The sequence below is a fragment of the Tachypleus tridentatus genome, chromosome 10 (assembly GCF_004210375.1).
Source record: "Tachypleus tridentatus isolate NWPU-2018 chromosome 10, ASM421037v1, whole genome shotgun sequence".
Classification (NCBI taxonomy): domain Eukaryota; kingdom Metazoa; phylum Arthropoda; class Merostomata; order Xiphosura; family Limulidae; genus Tachypleus; species Tachypleus tridentatus.
Window position 1 is genome coordinate 104,015,185 of NC_134834.1, and position 25,854 is coordinate 104,041,038.

A 25,854-nucleotide genomic window follows, 5' to 3' on the forward strand; every position below is an offset into this window, starting at 1 on the left:
TATAGGGAGTTACGGAATTGGCTGTACCTGTTTATAGGGAGTTATGGAATTGGCTGTACCTGTTTATAGGGAGTTACGGAATTGGCTGTATCCTCTTTATAGGGTTAGTTACGGAAGGAGTTACGGAATTGGCTGTACCTGTTTATAGGGAGTTACGGAATTGGCTGTACCTGTTTATATGGAGTTATGTAATTGGCTGTACCTGTTTATAGGGAGTTACGGAATTGGCTATACCTGTTTATAGGGAGTTATGGAATTGGCTGTACCTGTTTATAGGGAGTTATGGAATTGGCTGTACCTGTTTATAGGGATTTATGGAATTGGCTGTACCTGTTTATAGGGAGTTGTGGAATTGGCTGTACCTGTTTATAGGGAGTTACGGAATTGGTTATACCTGTTTATAGGGAGTTATATAAATAATAGTACATGCAAACAGTAAACTTTTATCATTTTGCCACTTTGCGCCACTTGTTAAAATGTTGTTTTTTTCAGTAAGCATTGTTGCTTTACAGAGAATGCGCTTTTACAGGGATTGGCTTGTGCAATTAAACTGTGATATTTATTTTGTCGAGAGCTATAGACATGTCTGTAATTACTGCTTTTTAAGAGTCTAGGATACCAGAATTATTTTTATAGTGTAGTATTTCAAAGTAATGTATAGGTGTATTATTTATGTTAAAGTGTTCATCGGGTTAAGGAACTGACAACCAATCTCTTTTAACATTTTGAAGTTTTGGTACCCAAGCAGTTAAAACAACCATTATAGCATCAAACAGGTGGATAAACTACCATACGAGGTATAATTAGCTTAAGGATTGGGTAATCTAGCTCTTCAATACGTTAAGGGACTAATAGATAAGAGCTTTTATAAATTATGTGGAACAAGATGTAGACGACGAATTTATTTAACAGTTAAAAGTATTGATAGCCAGTTCTATAAAACCTCAAGCTATTGGTAGCCATGTTCTTTGAAACCTCAAGCTATTGATAGCCATGTTCGTTAACACCTCAAGCTATTGAAAAAAATGTTCGTTAACACCTCAGGCTACTAAAAAAATTAAGTTTTCAGCAGTTTCTGCCTGTAACAGTCAAACTCGTTAACACGTTAAGATATTAATTAGTATGTCATTTAACTGCTTAAAATATTGTGCAACTATGGCTGTTGATAAATTAATTAAAACATCAGATGTTAAGTGCTTATTATAAGGTATACACGGTGAAATATTGACAAGTAAGTGCTTTAATGGTGAATACGTTGAAGTATTCAATACGTATACTGGTTAACACGTTAAGAAATTGGCAATCAAGTCATTTAACACTTTGAAAGACCACTAGCCAATAGATTTCCGCACAGGTTCGTTAGTTAAATGCCTTCTAAACATTCATGATGTCCGAAAAACACGTAGGTAGCGCTCTCGAAAGGGGAACTTTTTTCAGGGGCAAACTTTATATATATATATATATACACTGCTGGCCAAAATCTTAAGGTCAATGAATATAAAGAAAAAATATGCATTTTGCGTTGTTAGACTCAACCACTTATTTGAGTAGAGCTTCGAAAAATGAAAATAAGAAAAGGGAAAATAAAAAAAAACCTTTTTTAGCATTTAATAGGGAAAATGTGAACACTATGAAATTAACCTAAATACTAGCTGGTCAAAAGTTTAAGACCATGCTGAAACGAAGCGTTAATCGGTAAACACGTAACGAAATTTAGTCATTTGTGTTCAAGCATTAGCGTTGTCAACATCTTCCACTGACATCTCCTGTGTTACATTGGGTAAAAACATGGCAAAGGCTAAAAAGTTGACAGAGTTTGAACGAGGCAGAATTGTCGAGCTGCAAAAGCAAGGTCTCTCTCAACGTGTCATCGCTGGTGAGATTGGGTGTAGAAGAACTGATGTTACAAATGTCTTAAAAGACCCTGAGGGATACGGAACGAGAATTTCAAATGGTCGGCTTAAGAAAATTTCGTTGGCGTTGAGCAGGAGGATTCGACGAGTTGTCTGGCAAGACACCAGCCGATCGTCGAACCAGATTAAAGCCCTTACGGACGCAGAATGCAGCTCAAGAACAATAAGACGGTATCTACGAGAGAAAGGCTTTAAAAAACGTAAACGTCTTCAAAGGCCACGCTTCCTTCCACACCACGAAACAGCTCAGTTAAACTTTGCTGAGAAGCACCATACATATAGAAAATTGGAAGAATGTTTTGTTCTTTGATGAGAAAAATTTAACCTGGATGCTCCAGATGGTTTCCAATGTTACTGGCACGATAAGGGTATCCCACCGGAGACATTTTCTGCATGACACAACGGAGAAGGTTCCATCATGATCTGGAGTGCTTTCTCCTTCCATGGAACAATGGACCTTCAGGCTATACAGGGGCGTCAAACAGTAGCTGGTCACATTGGCATGTTAGAGAGAACATCCTTATTGACTGAAGGCCCTCGCTTCTATGGAAATGACTGGATCTTTAAGCAGGACAACGCTGCAATCCACAATGCCCGCAGGACAAAGGACTTTTTCATGGCGAATAACGTGATTCTTTTGGACCATCAAGCGTGTTCGCCCGAATTGAACTCCATTGAAAATGTTTGGGGGTGGATAGCAAAGGAAGTCTATAGAAATGGACGTCAATTCCAAACAATGCATGATCTTCGTGAAGCCATTTTCACCACTTGGAATAACATTGCAGCCAGCCTTCTGCAAACACTTATATCGACCATGCCAAAGCAAATGTTTACAGCTATTTGCAATGACAGCCGTGCAATTCACTACTGAGACCTCTTATTGAGCATTTTCTACCCTGTTTAGGACTTCTTTTTGGTATGATCTTAAACTTTTGACTAGCTAGTATTTAGTCTAATTTCATAGTGTTCACATTTTCCGTATTAAATACTAAAAACGTGTTGTTGTTTTATTTTCCCTTTTCTTATTTTCATCTTTCGAAGCTCTACTCAAATAAGTGGTTGAGTCTAACAACGCAAAATGCAAATTTTTTCTTTATGTTTATTGACCTTAAGATTTTGGCCAGCAGTATATATAAGAACTTTTCAAGTATTCCTTTAAACAATTTAATTTTCCCCTCTGGTACAACGGTAAGTCTATGGATTCATAACGTTAAAATCAGGGGTTCGATTCCCCTCGATGAACCCATCAGATAGTCCGATGTGGCTGAAAACACACACACGCACTTAAACAATTTAAGTAATAAGAGGTAAGGAGAAATAGTGTTGAAATATGTTAGTTTTGGTTTTGATTCTACCTTGTGAGTTGTTCGCAGACTGTTGTAGAATCTTACAGGGTCCCATTGTTACAAAATGATATTCTGAAGTTATTAATGGTTGCCCGTTAGGAGTTTTAGAAGTTCCAGTTTCGAGAAGCTACGTTATCAAAACTAAGTTGTGTGAAACGTAAAAAACTAAATAATTTTGCTCCTAACGGTAATATCTAATATTTAGATATTATATGACTGTTTCTATCAAGCACGATCATTCTGTAGCTGTATACCAGAATATTGATATACGTTATTTTACCAGGACAGACTTTACAACATAGGTTAAATCATTTGTTTGGGGTGTGTAATTATAAACTATATTTTTAATAACCTGAAATAATTACTTCATCTTCTCTAGTACAGGAGAATTATACAAACTTCTTATTATATCATATTACGAATTAAAAACAAATTAGTATATTCTAATGAAATATTAACGAACTGAACGCATCAAAGGTAAACAAAAGCACTTCCTGACTTAATAAGGCCAATCTATATTACATACACGAAGTATGTAATAGCAAAGATAAGAACTGTAGAAGCAAGTCCATATTAATAATAAACAACCTACTTGGCTGAAAACGATCAATATCGCCAGATAACTTCTCTGGTTAATTGGAAAATAGCCAAATACTTCTTTAAATTATCTAGATTTCCATTCTAAAGGATATAATAGGGCGTAGGTTGTCCCTATGGTAGTACTTGGGTTTTTAGTAATGGTTAAATAGGTTCGAATTCTTGTCAAAACACTAAATATTCCCCAGTGTGTTATAGGAGTGGGAGTTAATCTCTCAGAGTGAATGGTAAAACTCAGTTGACTGCTTACCTACGCTGTAGTCTGTAACTCAAAATGGCAGCACATAGCCTAGTAGCTTTGCCATGAATACTATTTCCCAAAAGTGTTCTATTGCAAGAGAAAATAATACAAAATTTTTTCATACATTTGAAGTTCATATGCGGTGTTCTGCCTGCAGGGTGCATACTCAAGTTTTACTGACGTCACGGCAGTACGAATTGCAACGTTAAGCATCTCTTACGTGAGGTCACTTTAGTGTGTACTGACTTACTGACAAACAATATCTTACTATTAAGTGGTAAGAGTAATTGAGGTGATCCCTCCAGGTGGACTTCGGCCCCATTTCGAGAAAAATACCATAGCATTAACTCAGTTATAAACTTGTGAAGTCAATTTGGTTTATGAATATACCAAACTATATGGAAAATATTTATTTTATTGCACTTGAATACGTGTATTTCTTCTTCAAAGATCGAAATATTACGTTTTAGCAGTATTTTCATTATTATATCGTACTTTTTAACCCGAAAGCCACCTCATTTAACATACAGCTAAGCAGCTAAGTCAGAGACTTGAAGGTCCACGCGAAGCCAACTTTAATTTAAAACGTTTCACCAGTCAGCAACAATTGACGTCAGCATGGCTGTTACTAACAGCATTTTAATGACAATACTGTTTCCGTAGTTAATAGAAGAATGGATGTTAATGCGATAAAACAAATTAAATATTTGACTTTCTTTGTGTCTTACCTTGTTATATATATATATATATATATTTTTTTACATTACTATAGAACATCGTTTCTCATTAGCAGTATACAGTATCGAGTTTGTTCAGTGGTGTCATTCTACAGAGATAAGGCTGTATGACAAACACGTTTATCTTGTTATCGTCTCATACAGGAAAGTTAGTTATAGCTGTAAAACAACTTTCCGAAACTAACAGCAACGGAAGGGAACGTGAAGCCGCTTTGTCTTCTGATAACATGAGCTGCGCACGCCAGTGCGAGCGTAGATGCATACGTATCTAAACATTTATATGTAGAAATTATTATTAATTTTGTAAAGCTATTCGTTCGCTTACGCAAACATTCCCTTCTAATCAACTTTTTGATAACGCTTGTAAAATTTCAAATCTTTTGTTTTAAATCCGAAAGCTGTTGTCATTTCAAATCACATTTGATCAGTTAATTTCCTAGTTGTCGGCGCTTGGAAGGAGACATACGGTAATGGTGTTGCTGTGAACCACGTATGTATCTAAAATATTATGACTACCGAGTCATTCTAGTTCGGGGATAATTAGAAACTCATTTCCTGAAAGTTCTATTTTGTTCTGTTTCATGAAAATCAAAGACCGGTTACAAACCATTAATTCAGCTACCTGCGTTTTTCTGTTCTATTTTGTGAAATTGACTGTGGCGCGAAATCAAAATATTTTCTTAATTTTAATGGACTTCGATAAATAATTCTCACACGTCAAATTATGGATTTCTATTTTGGAAATTAACAAAAGATGTGGACTCATCTTCACATAAAATTTAATTTGTTTTTCAGTCGTCTAATGGCCCGGCATGGCCAAGCGTGTTAAGACGTGCGACTCGTAATCTGAGGGTCGCGGGTTAGCATCCCGGTCGCGCCAAACATGCTCGCCCTTTCAGCCGTGGGGGCGTTATAATGTGACGATCAATCCCACTATTCGTTGGTAAAAGAGTAGCCCAAGAGTTGGCAGTGGGTAGTGATGACTAGCTGCCTTCCCTCTAGTCTTACACTGCTAAATTAGGGACGGCTAGCACAGATAGCCCTTGAGTAGCTTTGTGCGAAACAAACAAACAAACAATTCAGTAGCCTAAGGTCCGTAGATGTTTGTCCGTTTTGTTTTAACTGAAAAGATAGGTTTCAAAAAGACAATATTGTGAGCTTTTGAAGATTTAATACAAATTTAAACTGAAATAGAAACTTCAAATTAATTCTTTTTGAAAATGTTTTGATTAAAACTGATTGATAAAAAATCTAGTATTTCAATCAAACTGACAAGGTTTGTTTTCATAATGGAATATTTACTTATTTCTCTATATATTCTATATGATTTTCCAGAGAGCAAGTGCCCTACCCCTGGTTGTAATGGAACAGGACACGTGACAGGACTCTATTCTCACCATCGCAGGTAGGACTATATTCTGTTGATTTTCGCACACTAACAACAACAACAAAACTTATCAACCATAACAGAACGAGAGAGGCGAGTGGAAACTTATTGATTCTCGAAAGCTTCGAGTACGTAAACCTTTAAAGAAAATAATTTATTTTTCCACCAGTTGTACAAAATGTCAATCCATTGGTCGTGAAATAGCCCCTCAAAATATATTGGTACAAAACTAAGTATTCCAGAAAATAGAAATACAATTCTAGTAAACCTTTTCTCCAGTATTTTATAACATGTACGTTCAGGCAGTTCGTCTGCCAGCTTCGCTTTGTGTTTTAAATGAGTTTTTATTCGTAACATAATAAAAAATATTAGAGATAAGTTATGCATTACTTCAGGTTATAGTAATGAAAGAACTAATGTGGTTTAATTAGGTTTATAACTTACAGATGAATGAAATTGAAAATGTTTGTAGTTGATCATACAACTCAGAACTTATCACAACAACTCAGAACTGATCACAACAACTCAGAACTGATCATACAACTCAGAACTGATCATACAACTCAAACAGATCATACAACTCAGAAGTGATCATAACAACTCAGAACTGATCATACAACTCAGAACTGATCATAACAACTCAGAACTGATCACACAACTCAGAACTGATCACACAACTCAGAACTGATCACACAACTCAGAACTGATCACACAACTCAGAACTGATCATAACAACTCAGAACTGATCATACAACTCAGAACTGATCATAACAACTCAGAACTGATCATAACAACTCAGAACTGATAATACAACTCAGAACTGGGTCAACTTGAACGTGGCTGTTATATCATTTCTTTTCTTCGTCAAATTAATTTCCTGCAGAAGAAAATAAAACATTTTGTGAAGCGTATAAAAAAATACAATTTGCTTACACTCATTCGTGATTAGTAGAAATATCTTCAGCTTCTTGTAATTATTACAAAGTTTCTTCTTTTTTGAAATGTCACATGTACTTCCGCTATTTATGTCCATTTTCTTCATAACAAGTATAATATTAGCTCTTCGCATTAGGTTTTTCTACTGTTTTTACACGACTGTCTTTCTACAGAAACATAATGGATTTGCATTAGTTTTGGCTTATCTTAGAATGATAATTCCAAATCAATGAATGTTGTTAAAAAGAACAAATGAAATGTAACTGTAATACTTTAAATACTGTTCTAGTTTATCTGGATGTCCAAGGAAAGACAGGATCACCCAAGAAAGTAAGTGGTTTACATAAGAGTTTTCAGAACTTTCGTCTGTTTGACGAGTTAGGAGTTAAATAACATAAACAGTGGCATTTAACTTCGAATCCTAGGCGTTTACTTCACTTCGTAAATAGCAATTTTCAGTTATTTTAAAACATATGCGATACGAAAATTATATCAAGTGTATCCTTAAGCTAAATATAGAAACAACAAAAGAAAAGGCAGTGAGAGATACAGTGTGAGTTCGCGTTGCCTGATGTAATACTTAATATAAAACTTTCAACGCTCTAGGGTTTAAAACATGTGCTTTAAATTCATCGTTAGTATAAAGAGATCCAATATTTAAGACGATTACGTCTTAAAAAATCTGTTAAGGTAGGGAAACTAAATTTCACCAGAGATACATTGAGAGCCACATAGTTTTAAAACATGGTACAGGGTGTTTCAAACGAATATTAGAATGGATATGTACTCACAAGTCGCATACAAGAATAGGGTTTTCAATAAAATATGTATTAAATACTATTAATAGGATGAATTAATACTGTGTACAAGAGATAATGTTTCTAATAGCTTCGTGTACTGCTCAGTTTCAGAGCGATGCAAGCATACTGAGCGCCCTCTGTGACATTTTTTTCGAAACACTTTGTGCAACGCCTAATCTCTTTTGAGTAACATTTTTATTTCTCAGTGTGCCTCTAGTGACCCACCCCCAGTGATGCGGCGGCACGTCTGCGGACTTACAACTCTAGAAATCGGTTTTCGATGGCCCACTGTGTAACTTTGTGCTTAATTGCGAACAAATAAACAAATGAGGACTCTAGTAAAACTAAGTTCCCGTATGACAATACTATTTTAAGTCACGATTATTGCAAGTATCAATTTTTATTTATAATTATATTTCATATTATGAGGACTAAACAGTGTACATCCAAAATATTTCTGTTAAGCTGTTTTACTTGTTAAAAAAGCAACTAACTGAAGGTTTCTTTATAATAACAATAAAACAAAATACGGTTACAAATGAACGAGAAATCTAGATAGAGAACACCTTGAAAATAGTCCCAAAAACATAAGCAATCGTAGAACCCTTTAGAATCCATCGTTCGACCACTCAAAATCTCTCATTTCAAAAACCTTCCAAAGAACAACTACTGAACAATTCTGTGAACAAATGTAACAGACTGGCTGTTATCTATTATTTTGTCGTATTCAAGTACAAGAAAGTTGGGTAAGAAGGCCATCTTGGATTTTAATGTGTTTTTTACCAATCATGATGAAATTTTATGCAAAAGCAGAAAGTTTTAAAGTAAATCATGTTTGAATTTAAGTAATTTTTAGTAAAAACAATAATTTTTAGACATTAAAAAATATATACTTTTGAATGAGGGCCGGTTCACCAATAAGGTCTTATGAAACTAACGCCCAAGATGGGGTAAGATTGCTCAAATTTAACACATAACAACTGCAGTTCACAATAAATAATACATTTAGCATTTGCGTCTATTGACCACTTCTGGCAAGGATCGGAAAAGCCATGCATTATGCGCAAGAGGCGCATTTTTTGTGACAACAACGCAAAACAATGTGGGTGCTACTGCGGACCAATAATGCACAGTGTAGTCGAAATACATGTTACTGTTGTAGGGTAAACACTTATCGTAAAGCAATAGCACGTTAATAACAATTATTGAACTTGATTTTTTTTTTAATATATATACACGACATATTTTGCTGTCTATAATTCCTCATTGTTTGAAACCAAGAAAGAGATACTTCCTAAAATATGTACTTTTTGACAATAAAAAAATAAAAAATGTTCGCCAAGATCAAAATTGTTGAAAAGCAAAACAACTGAAGTCGCTCTTTGAACAGTCAGATTCGAATCAGTCTGACAGGTCACGTGAATAATGACAACACACAAATGAGTCTGATTCACCTCATAACTGATTACCTCATAACCTCATAACTGATTAAATAACCGCTTTATCTCATTACCTTCTCTAACCTTTCTATTATAGGCTTAAAGGTTTGTAGCGCAATATGTGGATTATTATTATTAATGACACCTTTGCAACAAGGAATAGTGGATTTAACATATTTATCGACATAAATTATTTTATTGGTTTTTACTTTCTGTGACTAAGAAAAATGTCTCATGTTTTTCAATCACTTTTCCTTACTAACAAAGAGTCAGATATAACAAAAAACTCAATATTTTGTATTCACAATCGTAAACTGTCTTTCTTGAAAAGAACGTTTTTAGAATTAACGGTAACTTCAAAACAGCCACCATAAGAAGGTACAAATTCGATTTGTTGACTTAAATATATAACAACACTTCCGCTTTAAAAACCTTATTGATGTGGTGTAGCTTTAGTTATTATAATACTCGAGAAATTGACTTAATGTATGTTCATAAATATCGATTCTGTGCGATCACTTTGATCTATTAAACCACTTTTAATCTTTATTTGTTATCAAATGTAATTACGCTAACATTTTCCTTTTCTGTATTACCAGTCATGGCCATGCATGAGACGATACTCAAGTAAGTACCTAGATATCACTGTCAGACTCCAATCCGAAATTATAAATACTTGAGCATGTAGTTCATTATAAAAAACAAAATTAGGTTCGTTTGGTTCGTAAAAGCTGACATCCATTTATATGTTTGTAAGAAACTTGATATTGTTTACGTGGTTGTAGCTACTTGTTATTCACGTGACATTAACTCGAAGTTTGTTTTTTCATTGTTGTTTCACCTGTTATTATGTTAATTATTATGTTAATTATGCTGTGCCAAATCTAAAGCCGAATAAGTAGTCATTAATATGTAATTGTTTCCATAAATATATGATAAATTTAATGATTTATCTTAACGAAAATCGCCTTAGTTTTACCTCTATTACTTTTATTTAAATCACAGTTTTCAATGGAAACTAAACCTATTTTAGTTTTCCAGATTCACGTGTTTATGTGCTTGTTTCGTAAGGTATCCACTCAACAACCGATGGGAACGTTTATTCTCTTGAAAACCTTTTAATGTTTTTAAATCACACACACTCCAGATATCGTAGACATAACTGTCCCTACTGTTATATTTAACAGGGAGTTTTACAAAACAGCTGTTTATGGAGAAAGTCCCGTATTTAAGACGATATATGTTACGCCTAAGGTATACCAAAGAAATTACCACAAAAAGAACAAAAATAATATTTTGTTGAAAATTTACAGTCATTTTAATTACCCCAAAATGCTCCAGGAGAAGAAAACCTATCATTACATTAATAGAAACATTATTTTATTAAAGCCCTATTAGATATAATTAAGATAATATATGTCTATTGGTTTACGAAAACATAACTTTTTTACTCAGTATGCTTATTAAATAATGTATGTGATTTCAATGAGTTCGCGAAACTCATTGGCACAAAGACGCAAAGTTTAATTAACTATACTTGTCAAATTCCTTAACATACTTGATATTTATATCAATACAATGATAATAACATTTATAACAGTAATAATCCATCAGATAGCACTTCACAACAACACAGTCATAACGCTAAGATTCAAGATTCGATATCAATGATGAACATAGCTCATCACGTAGCTTTGTGCGAAACGATGTCACAGTATTTATGAAGTTACTGATATTAATAGTACATCCCCCAAGTGGCATAGCGATATGCCCACGGACTCAAACCGCAAAAATCCAGGTTTCGATACCCGTAGTTGGCAGAGCACAGATAGCCAATTGTATAGTTATGTGCTTAATTCAAAACAAACCAAACCAAATTAATAGTGCGTGGCATCACTGTTGAAAACGCATGATGATATTTTGTTTTAAATTAAGATGTATGAGAAATAAGTAAACTTAGAATTGCGACATGTGTTTATTTATAGTGGATGAAACTGACAACCCATTTAGTCACCTGTAAATCATACGTATGGACACGTACGCTCGAAACAAGCATAATAGCTCACGTGACAGATTTCAATGTAACCCACGCTGGAAGGCATAGTTTATTTGTGAATAATAACTTTGTTTTCCAACCAGTAACGGTTTTCAGCGACATACTTTTATTGTTTAGTTTAGTTTTATCGCAATAAATAAAAATTCATCGAGAAAGAATCGCTTGAAAAATTAAAGAAATGTTTTTCTCTCATGAAGGTTTAAACTATTTATTTCAAAAAATGTGTATTTAAGAACTGGTAATTTTGATAATAAGGAATACATATGTGAAGCAAAAATTACTCTAACATTTTATAAATCTATTTATTTTATTAAATCGGTTTATCATTCTTATTCAGTAACTTACTTTTTAAAGGTCTATGTTTTCTTATTCAGCTAAGCCTTCTGCAAACATGACGTTCTATTATTTAGTGTCGTTCTATCTAGGTGCCCTACACCAGGATGTAACGGTAGAGGTCATGTGAACAGTAACAGAAACTCTCATCGTAGGTTTGTAAACAAAAACAGTTGCTTAAACTTAATTACACTTTTGTTATATTAATTAAACTGTAATATCAAAATAGTAAATCGTAGATCAGAGGCGACAACAATATAGAACAAAAGCTCACTAAAGAACAGGAGTAATAATATAAGTCAATAATTTTTATTAATTTTGTTAAATTGTAAATTGAGAATTTCTTATCTAAAGACTTTTTCGAGGAATAATTCGATTCTAATTCTCAACTATTTTACGTGAAAATACGTATATCTTAACATAGTTTGTACGACAACATGCGAGAGATCGAGAGATTCTTGTTTTGTTTAAACACTGGCTTTAATTGGATTAATAAGCATGTCTAAGTTGTTAGTGTACCAGACTGTACAGAAGAAATTCCGTGGTGTGCGTTTCTTTACCGAAAAAAACAACAACAACATTTTCCCGCATTTTGGTGCGTTATACGAATGACAGTCAAATCCTACTGTATGTTTTGACGATAGTAAGTCAAGAGTTAGCAATGATTGATGTTGACTCGTTTCATTACCCGTAGTCTGTCACTGCAAAATTAAAGACGGTCAGTGCAGGTAGCCTTCGCTTAGCTCTGCATTAAACCTAACAAAGCAAACAAACCCTGTATTTACGAACAGAACAAAAGTTTGTTTGTTTGTTTTTGAATTTCGCACAAAGCTTCTCGAGGGCTATCTGTGCTAGCCGTCCCTAATTTAGCAGTGTAAGACTAGAGGGAAGGCAGCTAGTCATCACCACCCACCGCCAACTCTTGGGCTACTCTTTTACCAACGAATAGTGGGATTGACCGTAACATTATAACGCCCCCACGGCTGGAAGGGCGAGCATGTTTGGCGCGATTCGGGCGCGAACCCGCGACCCTCAGATTACGAAGCGCACGCCTTAACGCGCTAGGCCATGCCAGGCCCAGAACAATAGAGGTAGTGAAATGTTTCGCTTCCGTTGTTTATTCACAGCCCAGAAAGTTCGCCCCTTTACGGGAAAATGAAAACGTTTGTTTGCTTTCATGTAGTCGATTGGTTAGAGACGGTCTGAATGGGTAACAGACATGAGACATTTTCTTTGTTTCACACCTTATATATATATTTATATTTCTCAGTCTGGATAAACTACTAGTATCTTATGACAACAAATCTTTGACTTAATGTGGTACATTTCTCATTGTGTTAAACTGGCAATAAACATTTCTTCGTTACCCTTACAAGTCGTCTCTAAATCCTATTGGTACCAGAAAAGGGGTTCCGAGTCATCGAATGTTCATGGAAAATTTGATGTTATGATTCCTTAGAAGACAACTGAGGATCCGTCTATATATAAGATAGACGGGAATTATTGGTTTGTCTAAGTTGTAGTTTAAACGTTCATCCTATAGGATGGCTGGAGGTTCTGATATTTTTCAGATCATGGTCCTAATGAAGTAATCGCCAACTTTTTTGTGTTAATGATATGCCCAACTCTTTATGTCGTATTGAAGAATTCGTCCTAAAAAGGGTGATTATTAACTAAAACTTGAGCAGAAAGGGTTTAGCAAAGGCATGTCTTATACACTATAACCAGCAGTAAGTTTAATACCTCCTAACGCTACATATCGGTTTCTTTAAAATCAATATCCTTATAGAATATAAAACTTTAATAATCTTATATTGGTACACTAAGTGTGTATAACTTTATTAGCATCTAGAAAAACAGAGGCTCAAATTTGCTACATAACAAACATATATATATATATAAACATAAATAAACTTGATTGGAATAAAAAATATTTGAGACACCTTTGTGTGTATAATTTACTCGCGTGTGTATTACCAACTTAATAACAAACGTTCATAGAACGTTAGTTTAATGTGTTAATCGTATTTAACGAGTTGTCAAACCCGTCATAACTTTACATTTTTCAGTAGCTGAGATATACCCAAATGAAGAAACATCAATACTTTAACATTTCGCGCCGTAATGCATTCATTTTATAATTGTCCTACGAAGCTTCTCTAAGTAAGTAACTACCCAAAGATTCTGTTCATACCTACTGGAAGTTATTTTAAACTGAGTTTTACGTTGTTTTACTTCATTTGCTTGTCTTTTTATGGTATACCATAATTTGTGCTGAATATATTTAAAAACACAAAACGCTAATCAGTTAAGTAAAAGCTCACATGCATTTTGTTTCGCTATTCTTTAAACTGAAATATCCACAAGATGTATCTTTAGATTTGGCTTCACATTGTTACTTGATTTTTTTTTTTTTGACGTAGTCTATCCGGCTGTCCAATCGCAGCAATAGAGAAACTTTCTTACAGAGAACAAAAAGTGACTTCTACGAAACCGTTGTCACAAAGGAACAGCCAAGGTATGTATAATACATTAACAAATAATCTGTCTTTGTGTGCCCATGTGTGTGTGTGTGTAAGAACACGTGTATATATTTCATACAACAATCTGATTTATGCACATTGCACAAGGTAAACAGAGGAAGGGTGAAAAGAATTAGGGCTAAAGAATAATGAAAGCTACGATATCCACTATTATACATTATAAAATAAAGTAGATATGTCTCTGATACCAACTTAATACATATACTATTATACATTATAAAATAAAGTAAATATGTCTCTGATACCAACTTAATACATATACTATTATACATTATAAAATAAAGTAGATATGTCTCTGATACCAACTTAATACATATACAATTATACATTATAAAATAAAGTAGATATGTCTCTGATACCAACTTAATACATATACTATTATACATTATAAAATAAAGTAGATATGTCTCTGATACCAACTTAATACATATACTATTATACATTATAAAATAAAGTAGATATGTCTCTGATACCAACTTAATACATATACTATTATACATTATAAAATAAAGTAAATCTGTCTCTGATACCAACTTAATACATATACTATTATACATTATAAAATAAAGTAAATCTGTCTCTGATACCAATTTAATACATATACTATTATACATTATAAAATAAAGTAGATATGTCTCTGATACCAACTTAATACATATACTATTATACATTATAAAATAAAGTAAATCTGTCTCTGATACCAACTTAATACATATACTATTATACATTATAAAATAAAGTAGATATGTCTCTGATACCAACTTAATACATATACTATTACACATTATGAAATAAAGTAGATATGTCTCTGATACCAACTTAATACATATACTATTATACATTATAAAATAAAGTAAATTTGTCTCTGATACCAACTTAATACATATACTATTATACATTATAAAATAAAGTAGATATGTCTCTGATACCAACTTAATACATATACTATTATACATTATAAAATAAAGTAGATATGTCTCTGATACCAACTTAATACATATACTATTATACATTATAAAATAAAGTAGATATGTCTCTGATACCAACTTAATACATATACTATTATACATTATAAAATAAAGTAGATATGTCTCTGATACCAACTTAATACATATACTATTATACATTATAAAATAAAGTAGATATGTCTCTGATACCAACTTAATACATATACTATTATACATTATAAAATAAAGTAGATATGTCTCTGATACCAACTTAATACATATACTATTATACATTATAAAATAAAGTAGATATGTCTCTGATACCAACTTAATACATATACTATTATACATTATAAAATAAAGTAAATATGTCTCTGATACCAACTTAATACATATACTATTATAGATTATAAAATAAAGTAGATATGTCTCTGATACCAACTTAATACATATACTATTATACATTATAAAATAAAGTAGATATGTCTCTGATACCAACTTAATACATATACTATTATACATTATAAAATAAAGTAGATATGTCTCTGATACCAACTTAATACATATACTATTATACATTATAAAATAAAGTAGATATGTCTCTGATACCAACTTAATAAATATACTATTATACATTATAAAATAAAGTAAATATGTCTCTGATACCAACTTAATACATATACTATTATACATTATAAAATAAAGTAAATATGTTTTCGATACCAACTTAATACATATACTATTATACATTATAAAATAAAGTAAATATGTCTCTGATACCAACTTAATACATATACTATTATACATTATAAAATAAAGTAAATATGTTTTCGATACCAACTTAATACATATACTATTATACATTATAAAATAAAGTAAATATGTTTTCGATACCAACTTAATACATATACTATTATACATTATAAAATAAAGTAAATATGTTTTCGATACCAACTTAATACATATACAAATGTTCTAGTTCTGTTATATGCTTTTACTTCCACCTTCTATGTAATTACACAATTCTGTAAACTATACCTTCATAAAAATTGTTTTGGTTTTTCATGACGGATTTTCCATAATTCAAGTACGCAGATTTTCAAAAGGAATAAACATTTTTTTCCTAACACGTAATGATTTTTTTTTTTTACAAATGGAGAAGAATAGAAAAGTCTTAGTTAATTCAAATTATTATTTTGTTTATTCCGAAATCTTAAGGAAACCTTTGTAAGGCTCAAATTTCTCATGAAATCATTAAGTTTCCCTTATGTGAAAAGTTGTGGTTCACAGGATGTTTCAGGTTGATAACAGTCCCTACCATCATTTCTGATAATATTAAATTCAGAATCAGATGAACCTGTAACAAGAATTTCCAGTGTAATAGATACAGGTACATCAGGTCCATGAACAACAGGTCTTGTAGCAGATTGAAGGTTCGAATAAGAAATTTTCTTTCTGTCCCGAATATTATAACATTGTCCGTTACATGATAAAAAATAGCAGTCAGCTCTGTGGTTTCTAGACTCACGCCAGACCATTGGAATTTCAAATGTCAAAAACTTTTGTTTATCTTTAATCCATCGTCTCAACTCTTCGATACAAATGATGCAATTTGTTTTGCGGAGCCATTGATATATGTTGGTCCACAAGGTTCATTACAAAACACGCGTAATGCTCTTTTTTGAATAATTCTTTAATGTTTTGCCTTTATTTCCTTACAACAAATGCACCATAAATATAATATGTTTGGGTCATTTACGCAACCTCTTGTTGCCATGGCGACGAATAAATAATACCGAAAAAATAATAGAAAGAAGACGTCATGCAGCCTGCTAACCGTTTATATACTAGTGGTGCGTTTCACGTGGATTATAGAACGAACGATAAGACTCTCACGTCGCGATTGGTCTAGAGAAATTTATAGCTAGTGGTTGCCAAAAATTAAAAGATAAGAAAATGTGATTCGATTTCAACGAAAATGGAAAAAAATGGATATCATTTTCAGATTCAACGCACAGAATTCACTGTAGAACATATAAAACTTTCAATACAATAAAATCATCGCAGACCTGTTGGTTCCTCAATTGAACAAGCTACTTCTAAATAATGTGTCCATTCAGAATTTACCAGATATGTTTTACCTAATTTAATTGTGTTTAACATCCTTCTCTGAATTACCAAGAAACTGATAATAACCTATTTTCATTACTGACCTGTGCGGTTTAAATCTGTTTTACTCAACTCCGTTATTTACTGAGGACTAAAGATAAAATATCGATGTTCCTGACCTTTTGCACAGTCGGGTCATTTTAAGTGGTAGTTTCTGTTGTTGTTTTTTAAAACAGTTAATTCAAATATTACGATTTTTAGTGTGTAAACAATCAAATAATTTCATTGTTTTAAGCCTACTTTAAATATATTTAATTATCGTTTTTGATATGTGAACCTTTAAGTAATTTTACTTCATTAGGCCTACTTTAAATGTAGTTTATTACTATTCCTCCTATCTTTATTTAATCTGATTGATTTGAAACATTGTTTACCATTAGCAGGTGCACATGAAAGCGTGTTGAGGCCAATGTGCTACATTAAACAACCGAACATTCCCGAGAAGTTCACCGGATATCAGGCCATCTCTACTCCGAGCGCAAGTTTAACAAATGAGGTGGGAAAGTACAATAGATCGGCCACGGAATACGTATATTATAACAGACCCATTGCGCCAAAACCAACCACTGAAGAAGCCAATAAGCCCAACATTATACCAAAGCATCAGCCTGGCCTAAGGTAATGATAATTTCGAACATTGAGTGTAACAAACAAGGTACTTAGACAATAGAATATTTACGTCACAGAATACTTAAGGTGCTAAATGGTTAAACTGAATTATGTTATTCATCCTTGACCTAATTCCAATTTGTTGGTGATCGCATACAATTGATAAAACAAATTAGCATCCCGAACTAGAACATGTTAAAAAACATTATTGGCGTTCTCCTTGACGTTTGCTAATATAAATGGCATCTTGACCACTATTGTGTTTGACATTTTCAAGCCGGACTAATGAGTCCTAGTATTTAACGAAATACCTTATCGGCACTTGAAAAAGTAGATATATCTAAATGACATACTATTATACGTTCTTCTTCATAAATAGTTAGAAAGGTTCCATAATAATGGTGTGATAAACCCTATATACGAAAAAGAGTTCGTATCTCAAATATTTTCTAGATAGGTACAGTTTTGCATTTTCTCAAGTGTCTTAAAGTCTCGTATATTTTATGAAACGTTTAAATTGTTTAATATAAACGTATATTTTTAACTTAAGTTTGAGTTTAAAATTTTTTCTTCAATAAAATTTAAAAATAAAAACAAACGTTTTTATTTCTTCGAAGTCGCTGAGTGTTTTTTTTTCAGCATTGCTACTGAATAAAGTGGACGTAAAATTTCTAACACTAAAGAAACTGGTATTCAACATTAGTACAAGTTTTGGTTCGGTGCTCTCGCATTGCTGGACAATTATGTGTCCCACATAAGAAAGTGAAAAGGGTTTTACTAACTTTTTAACGTTTTTTCTCAAACTTTCCAGAACCAGTGAAAAAACAATATATTTTTCATTTCGAGCTCACATCTCATAGTGCAGCCTTGAAGGCAAATAAGAACTTTGGTCATAGAATATGACGTCCATTTATGTTCAGTTGAATTAACAATTCATAGAATATGACGTCCATTTATGTTCAGTTGAATTAACAATTCGTAGAATATGACGTCCATTTATGTTCAGTTGAATTAACAATTCATAGAATATGACGTCCATTTATGTTCAGTTGAATTAACAATTCATAGAATATGACGTCCATTTATGTTCAGTTGAATTAACAATTCGAAGCCGTATGAAGAGTTTCTAACACTACACATTTTTTTTTTCTTTCCTTCACGGCCCGGCATGGCCAAGTGTGTTAAGGCGTTCGACTCGCAATCCGAGGGTTGTGGGTTCAAATCCCGGTCGCACCAAACATGCTCGCCCTTTCAGCCGTCTCGGCGTTATAATGTGACGGTCAATCCCACTATTCGTTGGTAAAAGAGTAGCCTAAGAGTTGGCGGTGGGTGGTGATGACTAGTTGCCTTCCCTCTAGCCTTAAACTGCTAAATTAGGGACGGATTGTGCAGATAGCCCTCGAGTAGCTTTGCGCGAAATTCAAAACAAACAAACAAATCTTTCTTTCATTGGTCTTTCACGAAAGTCAGAAGAAATACGTAGTTTTGAGTAACTTAAGAATAAATTAGACATCTAGTTTATGTATTTCTTCCTACCCAAGTGCAAAAGCTTCTTCGAGATGTATATTTACTCTTGGCAGTGGAAGTATATCACGCATATTCCTACACAGAAATGTACTACAGTAGGAAGCTACTCAAATCTGCACACACTAATTTCCAAAACAAGTATTCATAATATCTTGGACACATTTTATGAAAATGGAATAAATAAGATAATTTTTAACTGTGTAATATCTCTAGCGGTTTACTTTAAACACATTTTTAAATTTTTTTCTCTTATTAAGTGGATTAAGTTACATCTCAAAACTGTGATGTGTGACCATATACTTATATATGAATTGGTTTATTAGACCACGTAACTATAATGTGTGCAGCAGGGCACGAGATACATGCACTAATGTCGCCAAGAGTATGAGTCATTGCGCCATGGGCGACAAGTTAAGCTCCTCTATAATTTACCTCATTGATTAATTATCTACTATTGGACAGTACAGTATCGTTATTGGTGTGTTAAAGTAATGCATTTGTCTGGAGAAATTTGTCACTGTTCCATATGGGAAAGAATATTTTATAGCGAGACTGTTAGTCAATTGTAGAACAAAAGGACCAAGTATTTAGAAGAAGAAACTCTTCTGTATTCTTCGTGCAACTGGAAAACCACCACGTCACAGTTTCTGGGACTACAGTGGGATCCAGAACTACACTCCAAGCCAATCTGAATTAATGACGTCTTCTGTAAAATGAAGGAAATTGAGGTTGTTACCCAGAAAGTCACTGCAAAATAGATGGAAATATATCATGATAAACAAGCACTTAAAGCTGATAAAAGCACACATCCTCTAAGCCAGAGGTAGAAACAAAAAGCTTGTTTTATAAGAAAGATTATTGAAGAAATCCATTTACACCAGTAAAATATTCTTACGCAACTCCAGTGTAATTTAGTTTTATTTATTTTTTTAATTTCGCGCAAAGCTACACGAGGGCTACCTGCGCTAGCCGTCCCTAATTTAGCAGTTTAAGGCTAGAGGGAAGGCTGCTAGTCATCACCACCCACCGCCAACTTTAGGCTACTCTTTTACCAACGAATAGTGGGATTGACCGTCACATTATATAGCGCCTCCACGGCTGAAAGGTCAAGCATGTTTGGTGTGACGGGGATTGAAACCCGCGACCCTCGGATTCCAAGTCAAGTGCCTCAACCACCTAGCCGTGCGGGCCATGTAATTTAGTGTTTTTTGATCTGCGTAAAAGTGGCCTTGAATGTCAATATCCACAAACGTCAGAACGTCTGCAGAGAATGTGTCCAGGTTTGTGGTATTAAGTTTAAATTGTCGAATTTGGCAGAAGCTTCTAACGTTTTCATAACCATGGCCTAATCGACGGTGGAGGAAGTAATTCCAAGTACAACAGAGGAACACCATTATTATAAAGTGAAATTATCCGTCAGAATTGTACTGTTTGTTCTCCATTAAAAATTAAACCGAAAATGTCCTTGAGGTTTTATTACTTAAATTATGTTTCACTGGAAGATATCTAATGACAACAAATACATATTTGCATTCTAGAGGGGTTGAGAAACATTTGAACAGAAGTCGTTTTAAAACCCCTTTAGCTTTGCACTCGGAACTATACTTACTGTACAGTAAATGTTAGTATAGTTGAATGTCATTTTAGAAATCACAATTTTTATAATGTATTTAATACCAAAACGTATTCCACATAAATTATGGAAGGCAGTAATTTTTAATCATTCTACCTGTTGTTTTACTGAAGCGGCTCTTAGTATCTCATGTATTGAAAATAAACCGTTAATAACCGTGTTTTTCATATAGTTATGTGGTACTAGCGCTCTCTCGAAGCGGTTATTGTAATACTCACCCAAAAAACTTTAGTTCCTTTTTCCAAAGTAATACATTGGCAACTAGCTCCAGATAATTATTTCGAAAAATTCTTATATTACACTATTCACTAAAAAGTTTTAGTTAGTTTCAAATGTTTTTTGTTGTTGGTTTTTTTACTTTACATTAAAATCTTTATTCTAGGTTAAACGTTAAGACTAGAAAGCTGTGAAACAAATCACGAGAGGATTCGGTCGGAAATTAAATATCCATGACCTTTATTTTTAGTTAGAAGTTTAGCCTAAAACATTGTGAAGCAGTTCGCGACGGAAATTAGTTGTTTGTATTTAACGTTAATATCTACTGTTAATTATTAACTCTTTTATCACATGATATTGGAAAACCGTATGACGTAAATGGAGATTTATATTTGCGATAGAAACGTTCTATAGTGATGAGGCTTACAGTAATGTAAGATCAGATGATATATTAGTCTTTGCACTAGGCCCACAGAAAACTTCCATATTACAATATAAATAAATCGCTATCTAAGTATCTTGGTTATGAATTACACAGCCTTAACTTTGTAGAGCTATTAAATAAATCCTATGTAGTTTAAGTTACACCAGAGAAGGATTTAGGACTTTTTAAAATTTATAAACCAAAAGGTTATATACCTAATGCAAAAGTAGTGAAAAGTAAATATGGTAACACTTCCTTTATTCATGTGTATATTTTAAGTGGTTTCAATACAATTACATTTTACAACCAGGTGTCAGCATTGTCAAAGTTATCGAAAGATGGCAGTTTCGAAAAATATATAATGAAACCTAAACCTCAAACCTTGTACAACTAAAATTCTGGGAAGAAAGTAATTATTAAAAAATAATTTGAGTTTTTGGGACTCCCTCTTTCGGTTACACCAGAAAAGAATATATTCAATGTGACGTATCATTTTTTTAATTATTATAAATTGTAGTCTTCGATTATTGATAGTTATTGTACAGATTGGTGAAGTATCGAATCCTCATACAAATATGTCAACATTAAAATTTTTAACTGAAATTTCTTCATGGTTGCCATGGTTATATGTTCTATATATTTCCTAACCAACTATATAATGGCCATGGAATATTTATTTGCCGATATACATAGAAAATGAAACTAAAGACTGTCACTACCATGTTTTCGAGAGTTCAAAGGATTTGCCTGCTCATATATGTTTCTTATTTGTCTTTAAAATTACTGAGATTTTAATATTTTCGCTCAGATATTTGGACATTTTCAGGGCTCAATATCATTTTGACGATGCTATTCCCAGAGCCATAAACTTGTCTACTAAATGTCCAGACACAGTGATGGACCTTTCTTCTACTCCTTCACGTGGCACAGTCCAACAATCATACGAGATGGCCATGTCATCACAACCTTCACCGCTGTCGCAACAAAAGTAATTGTTTCTTTTTTTTCTGTAAATTGTTTTGACCAGTCAGAATATTAATTCTAATAAGAGATATATTCTCGTACAATTTTCAAAGGACTTGAATATTTCACTACTTTAAAATTTTCCGTTCTTTCAATAAATAAACGTTTTTGTTACTTTAAGGCGGGTGTGTTTTCTTATAGCAAAGCGACATCGGGCTCTCTGTTGAATCCACTGAGGGAAATCGATCCCCTGATTTTAGTGTTAGTAAATCTGTAGACTTAACGCTGTACCAGCGGTGGAGTTATTTGAGATTAAGGTAGAAATGTTTAATTCAAAAAGACCTAACTATAACTTGATATTTTTTATTTGTATAAAAGCAACGAATTTGGAACTTAATATTTTATAAAAAAAAATTGTTACCAATTCTGGTGTTTTGGGTAGAACATTAAAAACCGCCAACATATCTTTACACCTACTATGTATGTCTCCAGTTGGTACAGCGGTAAGTCTACGGATTTATAACGCTAAAATCAGAGGTTCGATTCCCCTCTGTAGACACAGCGGATAGCCCGATTTGGCTTTGTTATAAGAAAACACACACACACCTAGTGTCACATAGGTTTGTTTTACTTTATATGAAACACCACTCTTTATATTTTTATGGTTCTTATATTACCAGGGGTCTTGTAGTGATTTATAAATATTCCTAATAGGATGTTATTGATTTTACATAAAGCCTTGGATTTTTCCAAAATAATTTTTATAATGCTTTAAGCGATCTTAAATTTGTGCTAAAATTGACTATTCCAAAACCATTACATACTACGAATATTTCACTGCTGTAATTTCTGTAGACATAGCAATATTATTGTTATTTATGGAATAGTCTTTAAATATTACCAAATATACATATATAAATTATTACATTTCTTTTGTTAAAAGAGTGTTCATAAAATGCTATTATATAATGTTTCATATTGTGTTCTAAAATCATAGTAAAATTACCACGTTCGCGTCATCACTGATTACCACGTTCGCTTGTACTAAAATGAAGTTTAAATAATTTCAGAAAATATCCATTTTCGTTTCTCATGTACAAATGAAAGTGATATATTATCTGGTATTTCCGATTGTATGTGTTACTTATGAACATTTTATGTTTATTAGCTAAGTATAAAGCAACTGTAACTTTGGTCGACACAAACCAATAATCAACTTTACGTAAGAAGTAGTTTTGTTCTCAGAATAGCCAGATCCATATAACCATATCCTAACGTGTGTTGTATTAACAGAGTGTAACTACGTTCCTTTACAAAATTCAATATTAACTTTTCTCTGCAGTTTATCAACAGCCGTTGTTCCTGTACAGCCTCAAAAGGCACCATTGTTAGTCCCTCAGCGCCCAATGTATTCACACCATTCCTCAACAATGGAGCAGACAGAACCAGTAGACTTTAGTCCTAGAACGGAATTGCCTAATAAAGTGTTTCCACCACATGTTCCCTTTTCTCAGACAGCTGCAAGACCCTCGCCCCACTCCTTGTCCACTGCAAATACTCCCAATCATCATTCTGCCTTTTCACTTCCCACCTTCTCATCTTCCGAATACAGTGAGCAGAAAGTTCACTTAACTGCTGCACATAGCTGTGGGGGTCATGCAGTGAAGACTAGCAGAGGAGAAGAACTTGGGGCCATCTTAGCCCCTCAGTCATCTATGGTCTCATGTTCTGTTAGGAATCGTGGAGGTCACTTAATACCTTTGCAGCCACCAGGTATACCAATTCTTCGTCCTCGCTCGTCATATGGAACTGGACAGTCATCAAGCACACAACCAGATGGCTCGTCGTCTCCTAGAACACCGCTCTGGACAAACCTTGCTCAACCATTTTCACACGGACAAGAAGCTTCCATCACTTCAAGTCCGAGCTCTCCTAGCGTAGACTTGCAGTCCCATTCACTCTCTACCCCTCCCATTAACAAAGATGAGGGTTCACAAGCAGACAGATCGTCCATTGGAAATGGAACATTTTCTTCCCAGTCCCTCACTACTTCTCTCAACTCCTCACAGCGCCCTCTACGGTCTCCAAGTTATATGAGCAACAATTCGTTTAATTCAGACCTCCCAGTGTCCCTGACCAGACATGCTGAGCATGAATGTGACACAGACAGGTGATGACAGGGATTCATAAACTTACGTTTAATTCCGATATTTTCAGAAATTCATAATTTTAAAGTATTAAAATTTATTCGACGATTTGCTGATGAAAATAATTGTATATATATATATACACACACTGCTGGCCAAAATCTTAAGAAAAAATATGCATTTTGCGTTGTTAGACTCAACCACTTATTTGAATAGAGCTTCGAAAGATGAAAATAAGAAAAGGGAAAATAAAACAACAACACGTTTTTAGTATTTAATACGGAAAATGTGAACACTATGAAATTAGACTAAATACTGGCTCGTCAAAAGTTTAAGATCATACCAAAAAGAAGTCCTAAACAGGGTAGGAAATGCCCAACAAGAGGTCTCAGTAGTGAGTCTGACGGCCGTCATTGCGAATAACTGCAAACATTTGCTTTGGAATGGTCGATATAAGCGTCTGCAGAAGGCTGGCTGCAATGTTATTCCAAGTGGTGAAAATAGCTTCACGAAGAACATGCACTGTTTGACGTCCATTTCTATAGACTTCCCTTGCCATCCACCCTCAAACATTTTCAATGGGGTTCAGTTCGGGAGAACACGCTGGATGGTCCAAAAGAATCGCGCTATTCGTCATGAAAAAGTCCTTTTTCCTGCAGGCATTGTGGATTGCAGCGTTGTCCTGCTGATAGATCCAGTCATTTCCATACAAGCGAGGGTCTTCAGTCAATAAGGATTCTCTCTCCAACATGCCAATGTAGCCAACTGATATTTGACGCCTCTGTATAGCCTGAAGCTCCATTGTTCCATGGAAGGAGAAAGCAGATCATGATGGAACCCCCTGCACTGTGTCGTGTAGAAAATGTCTCCGGTGAGATACCCTTATCGTGC

The 25,854-nt window shown here is 33.7% G+C and overlaps 1 protein-coding gene across 1 annotated transcript in view; it reads left to right on the forward strand.

The window, feature by feature from the left end:
* LOC143230016 (uncharacterized) overlaps positions 1-25,854 on the forward strand; it is a 106,973-nt gene that overhangs the window by 47,693 nt on the left and 33,426 nt on the right. The window contains exons 3-10 of the mRNA XM_076462960.1: positions 6,170-6,239; positions 7,447-7,487; positions 9,996-10,023; positions 11,878-11,940; positions 14,209-14,303; positions 17,825-18,062; positions 22,680-22,841; positions 24,159-24,986. Coding sequence (XP_076319075.1) covers positions 6,170-6,239; positions 7,447-7,487; positions 9,996-10,023; positions 11,878-11,940; positions 14,209-14,303; positions 17,825-18,062; positions 22,680-22,841; positions 24,159-24,986 — 1,525 coding nt within the window. The remainder of the gene's footprint in view (positions 1-6,169; positions 6,240-7,446; positions 7,488-9,995; positions 10,024-11,877; positions 11,941-14,208; positions 14,304-17,824; positions 18,063-22,679; positions 22,842-24,158; positions 24,987-25,854) is intronic.